At 36.1% G+C, this 6,379-nt stretch overlaps 1 protein-coding gene across 1 annotated transcript; it reads left to right on the plus strand.

Annotated features, from left to right (window-relative positions):
- The first annotated feature begins 3,948 nt into the window (after nt 1-3,948).
- Nucleotides 3,949-6,072, plus strand: LOC141587097 (uncharacterized). Its single transcript, XM_074408523.1, has 2 exons — nt 3,949-4,723; nt 5,295-6,072. Exons 1-2 carry the CDS (start codon nt 3,979-3,981, stop codon nt 5,960-5,962), a joined length of 1,413 nt encoding a protein of 470 aa, XP_074264624.1. The 5' UTR covers nt 3,949-3,978; the 3' UTR covers nt 5,963-6,072.
- Nucleotides 6,073-6,379: the final 307 nt, after the last annotated feature.

The following is a 6,379-nucleotide window of genomic DNA, read 5'->3' on the forward strand; positions in this document are numbered from 1 at the left end:
TGGGAGATAAATGCCTTACATAGAGAGGTATGTTGTTTGGCAGTAATAATGAAGAGTGGGTATGGTGATTTGCTACGAGTTTATGGTATAGGTTAGGTGCTATGCCGAATGAGTTGAGGAATGAGAAATGTTTATGTATGAGAGCCTTGGTTATAAGAATGGTGAGTGTTTGGTTTATAGACGGTTATCTTTAACATGTGGTGGTACAGAGGGTAATGAGATATAGATATGGTTTGGGTATTAGTGAGTTACGAGGACGTAACATTTGGCTTAAGAGGAGTAGGATGCGATAAAACGGATTTTGATGGTTGTACATATGATAATATATTCGGAAGTTGAGTCTTGATGTAGAATATAAGATCGATTCGTGTTGTGAGTGATTTTATTAAAGGTCATGACCAAGCTTGTAGTAGCGTGATGTTTAGGAGTGTGAGAATATTTCACTAGTGTTGACAGTTGGATGATGAGGTTACGAGTGTGAGTAAACTTCGAGGACGAAGTTCCTTTTTAAGGGTGGTAGAATGTAACATTCCGTTTGATGTCTATGAGTGTCTTGGTATTGGATTTGATAGTTGATGATATTATGGAGCTAGCAGCGTTAGAGGAGAGTAGTTGGTTATGTATGGAGTTGGTGTCGTGAGAGATATATATGTGGTAGATACGACATAGTGAGTCATGTTGTGGAAGTAAACATAGTTGGTGGAGTGGGTGTTAAGAGTTCATGTTCTATGTTCGGTCGAGTTCTTGAGTCCTTAGCTAAGTTGTTGTGTCTTGGTCGAGTCAGTATGGTTGTTTTTATGTATGGGTTGAACTTCGGGGACGAAGTTCTTTTTAAGGAGGGAAGACTGTAATACTCCGTATTTATAAGTCTTTGGGTACTCTATCGAGTAGGCCTTACTCTGTCGAGTAAGGGTGAGTTGCGTCTTAAAATAGTTTCTGACCTGTTGGGTACTCGATCGAGTAACGTGGGTACTCGATCGAGTAAGGGGGTACTTGATCGAGTATCTCGGGTACTCGATCGAGTGTCCGGTTTTACGGGGAGTTTTCTCGGGTTTTGTTAATTACGCGGTTAAGGTATATAAGCTTTATCGTCATTATTCTAAATCACTTTTGCAAAACCTAAATTACTGTTTAAGAGAGAAAGCAAGGAAGTTCTTCATCCTAATCGCATAATTAGCAATCCCCGGAGTTTGGAAGGTCAGTTCGCGTCGTTGGTTATACCGTTGAGTTCCTTGCGTCGAGGGTAAGATCTATGTACCCTTTTTATTGTCTTTCCTTTGATTTGGTTAAACCCTAATTTAGAGATTTGGGGGTTTTATGTGTAGTATGTGATTTGGTAGCCTTTATGTGTTGTATGATAGGAGGAGGGTTCATAGAGGAAGCTTTTTGATTCAGCAGTAGAGACCGTCTGATTGTGTGCTTACCAGGTAGGATTTCCTACTCAGTATTAGTCCCATAATGGGATATTGGTTGATGTATTGTGTTTGGTTGTTTGATATAGTAATTGTATTGTGATTGTGGTTGTGATCGTTGTTGATGGTTCGCGAGGCGTGGCCTCGGCTGAGTGGGGTCACTTGCGGGAGTGGCTTCACGCCCTAGTTTCGCCTTCTGTGGAACCCGCCACGGAAGGGATGTGCACATTAATGGACAGGGTTATCGCTCACTATGTGGAGCGGGAATTTGGTGGGTACGGCTGCGGTCCCCCAGCGCGAAATGGTCCAAAGGACGATCGGTGATTGAGATTGTTGGGATTGGTGTGATTGTATGTGTGTCGGTGTGAGCCGTCTCATTTTTATCGGATTGTTGATATGTATATAAATTGTGTGATTAGTATTGACCCCGTTTAAATGTTTTAAAAACTGTGGGGATCCATTCGGGGTGGTGAGCGATTGCTTGGCAGGTATATCTTGGATACGCGTGGGATCTAGCTGGGGATGGAGTCATCACATTTCAGAGTCTTTAGTCTTCCGCTGTGTTTGTTAGGACAGTTCCTTTCAGTCGGTTTATAGTTTGAGAGCAGTTGTATTTTGCTTACAGTTGGTTTTGTTATGTAATCACTTAACTTGTTTAATAAAGTATGTTTCTTCATTGTCTTATGATTATCATGCCTCGGGTAACCGAGATGGTGACATCTTTATACCGAGTGGTCCTGGTAAGGCACTTGGAGTATGGGGGTGTTACAATATGTTTGATACATAGCACATAAAACACAAAATCAAAACATTTGAATAAGTTGAGTTTGGTCTCTGTATGTTTGATACATAACTATAAAAAATTAAAAATTTTATAAAATTATATTCACATCATTTTGAACAAATATTAATTGATTTAGAATATAACATATCGTAAATGATATAATTTGGTAACTTAATGTTGATTGTTGCATTATTGGAATAAATTTTATTTTAATTAATATAATATTTGATCAGTCACAAATTTATTTATAAAACATTGATCATGCATAATTAATTATCACTTTTTAGTTTTAATTAAAATTGTATATATATTTTGTTTTAAAACATTGAAGTTAACCTAAAAAAATTAATTTGAGAAAAATTAATTTATTTTTATTTATAAGTAAAAATATTAAGATCATATATTAATTATTTTATTTTTCTTCAATTATAACAATAACATTGAAGTTGTTATGATAAAGGTCTCATGAATATTATAGTGCACTACACAATATCCCTTTTAGGCCCTGTTCTTTTGGAGTGAAACGAATCTGATCTGAACTGAACTGAACTTATAGGATCTGAACTGAACTGAACTGAACTTATAGGATCTGAACTGAACTTATAGGATCTGAACTGATCTGAACTTATAGGATCTGAACTGAACTGAACTTATAGGATCTGAACTGAACTTATAAGATCTGAACTAAACTGAATTTATAGGATTTGAACTGAACTGAATTTATAAGATCTGAACTTTTCTGAACTGAACTTATAGGAGCCGAACTGAACTTTATTTTATTTTATTTTATTTAACTTAACTATTATTATTATTATTATTATTATTATTATAATTATTATTATTATTATTATTATTATTATTATTATTATTATTATTATTATTATTATTATTATTATTATTATTATTATTATTACTTCCCAAGAAAGAACATTGATAAAAAAAAATTATAGTCTAAAACACAAGGTAAAATAATAACATTTTTCCGCTTTGTATGCATTGGTTTGTTCATACATTATACTACGATTACATTACGATAACAAATAAATCACATATTATATCTTTTTCTTTCTAACCATTTATTTCCATATTATCATAATTCTCATCACTTTCATCTTCACTATCACTCTAAACAACGGATCCATTGTCTCGCCAAATGTTTTTGACTATGTTGTTTCGTACCTAATACATGGCCTTATTCCGCTTTTTATCAAACATGCCCAAATCTATTGTGACGCTGAAATTATTAATGAGAAGAGTAATTTTTTTTTTAAAATAATAATGTATGTATCGAATAATTAATGTCAAATATTTTTGTATCGGTCTTTAAAAATAATACTCCGTATATAGCTTTTCTGAACTAAATTTATAGGATCTGAATTTTTCTGAACTGAACTTATAGGATCTGAACTGAACTTATTGGATCTCGAATCCAATCGAATCGAACTTATTGGATCTCGAATCGAACTTATAGGATCTCGAATCGAACTTATAGGATCGGAATCGAACTTATAGGATCTCGAATCGAATCGAATCGAACTTATAGGATCTGAGATGAACTGAAATTAAGTGACTTTAAGTCCAAAAGAACAGGGCCTTAGAGTATGAGTGGACTTGAAAAATGAGTCACATTATTCCACAATTAGGCAAAGCATGCTTTAATCAAATGAGACTCGCGTGGGAATCTCTGTCAGTGGTGACACTTTATTGGTAAAGGTAAAAGTTTGATGAATACTTTAGTAGACACTGGACAATACTCCATTTCCAGTACAAGTGAAGTGTAAAATGAGTCCTCTATTATTGGCAAATCATGGTTTAATGATTTGCGACACTTTAGCATACACTATAAAACTTGTCATCCACGCAACTACAATTGCACCACCACTTCTACTTTTTTTTTGTTTTTTTTTTTTGTCATTATTCTCATCATCAAACAATAACATGTCTCATTCCTCATATCTTGATACTCTGTTGACATCTGCAAGGCCTTTCATTAGGGGCGATTTGGACAAGATTGATGACAAACTCCCGGCCTTGGTGTCTATCCTTAGATCAGTGGGTGCAGCCGAGTGCTGGCACAAGCACGGCACCTTTTTCGAACACCTCTTTGACACTTACCGTATCCTTAAACTCTGGGGTGCTCCTGATGCTGTCTGCCTCTGTGGCCTTTTCCACTCTACCTACTCAAACTCCTATAACAACCTCGCCATCTTCCACCCTTCCACTGGCCGTGACACTGTCCGCGCACACGTTGGGTATGAAGCCGAGAGTCTCATTCATCTCTTCTGCACCATCCCTCGCCAGCCTCTCATTTTTGATAATCTAATATTCCACTACACTGAATCTGAGCTCATGGACCACCTCCAAATATCGGAAAAGTCTCTTCGTGATGTCAAATCTAATAAAGACGAGGAATGGAGGGTAAAGATTAACTCTTTGGTTCCTGAAGATGGTGTCCTTGTCAAGCACATTAGAACAGGTGAAGATGTGAGGGTTTCTAGAAGGGTTGTTGCTGTTTTTCTTCTCATCAGTACCACTGGCGGTTTTGATGGGGGTGCAGGGGATGCACCTGCACCCCTTTATTCGGAAATATGTAGATGTTGTTTTAATAAGGAACATCAAATGTTTAGTGGTTCAGTGGTTGAATATTTAACTTTCAATCTGATGGTCTTGAGTTTGATCCCAAAGGGAGTCATTTTTTTACTTTTATCTCATTTAGTTATAAATTGTGTTTTTAATGCTTAGTTTTAGTTTTTTATTTTCAAAATTGTGTTAGTTATAAATTCGTTCTATTATTTTTTGGTAGTTTTATCAATTTTTATATAATTGCATAACTTATAAATTTAGCATTAAATTTATTTTCAACTAAATAAAATCCTCGTATTTATTTAGTTACGATAAAATAGTATGTACTCAACTATCTATTGCGTTTAACATAAAGAAAAATCTCATATTATTAGACTACTCATTATTTGGATCCAATTTTATTTTAATTTAGTGTTTTACTTTATCCTCGCGAATTTTTGTATTTAAATTTTAGTTTCCGACTTACCGTTGCCAAAATCATTGTTAAACTTGCACCCCCTATGATCAAGTCCTAGAATCGCCCCTGCTCATCACTATAGCTGATTTCAGTGATCAGCTTTTCAGTTTCCAAGATGTGCTTTTTCAGAATTTTAATGGGCAACTCGACCACAAGGGGAGCGATATTGTGTCGCTCTGGCCAGGAGATGGGAAACCGGGGTTGTGGACTAATTCACTGTCCAAAATGGGAGCAGTTTATATGTTAATAGCGAGAGAAGAGGAGATGATGATGAAAGAGAGAACGATGATGAGTAAAGTGGCGGAAGGGAGAGATGAGGATATCGAACTTGTTATTCCACCCGTCTTTCATAATTGCACTTGGGTTTTGAACGCAAATGAGCAAATAGAAGCAAGAGATCTGTACTGGGAAGCTGTGTGTGATAATGCAAAGATAGGGTTGGACAAAGCCGAGGAACTCCTATTAACGAGCATTCAAAAGAACCCATTTGTCGGGGAGCCTCATGTGGTTTTGAGTCAGCTATATTTGAGCAAGGGCCGGTTTGAGGAGGCCGAGACTGAGGCTGAAACGGGACTAATACTTCTTCTTCAATGGGCAAGTCCTTGGGATAAGAGGATGTCTTGGGAAGGTTGGATTGCTTGGGCTCGAGTTTTGTTGATACAATCTAAGGACAAGTCTTGGCCTCAAACTGCTTTTGGCATCCTAAACTTGGGACTTATTAGATGAATTTCAACTTGCACCTACTGTTTGGATCAAACGAGTGTATTGTAATTTGTGTTTATTTGCAAGTAATAATGCCATTTGATGTGCCTGAAAAAACGAAGGTGTCATGAAATGTTTTGTACCTTGGATGATCATTTATAATGGCAGAAATGCGGAATATATATTCCTCCATGATAGATACTTGCATTTTGAAGCTATATATATACCTTGTTTCGGTTCGCCAAAATTGCTATGTAACTTCAAGAGTTACTGCAACTATGCTATTGGAATATGGGAATGTTGGATGGACAGGGAAAGCGACTTAGCTTTGATTGAATGTGGAATTTGATAGGAAAAGACTAGGTGTCCTTAAATACTAGAATTAAACTACTAAATTAATAATTTGTAAATCTAACTAAACTCTAGAGTACTTTAATTGAT

This window comes from Silene latifolia, chromosome 6 (assembly GCF_048544455.1).
Source record: "Silene latifolia isolate original U9 population chromosome 6, ASM4854445v1, whole genome shotgun sequence".
NCBI classification, from domain to species: domain Eukaryota; kingdom Viridiplantae; phylum Streptophyta; class Magnoliopsida; order Caryophyllales; family Caryophyllaceae; genus Silene; species Silene latifolia.

Coding starts and splice junctions, on each gene's coding strand:
- LOC141587097 (XM_074408523.1), top strand. CDS start 3,979: ATGAGTCCTCTATTATTGGCAAATCATGGTTTAATGATTTGCGACACT. Junction 4,724..5,294: donor TGCTGTTTTTCTTCTCATCA/GTACCACTGGCG, acceptor ATCAAGTCCTAG/AATCGCCCCTGCTCATCACT.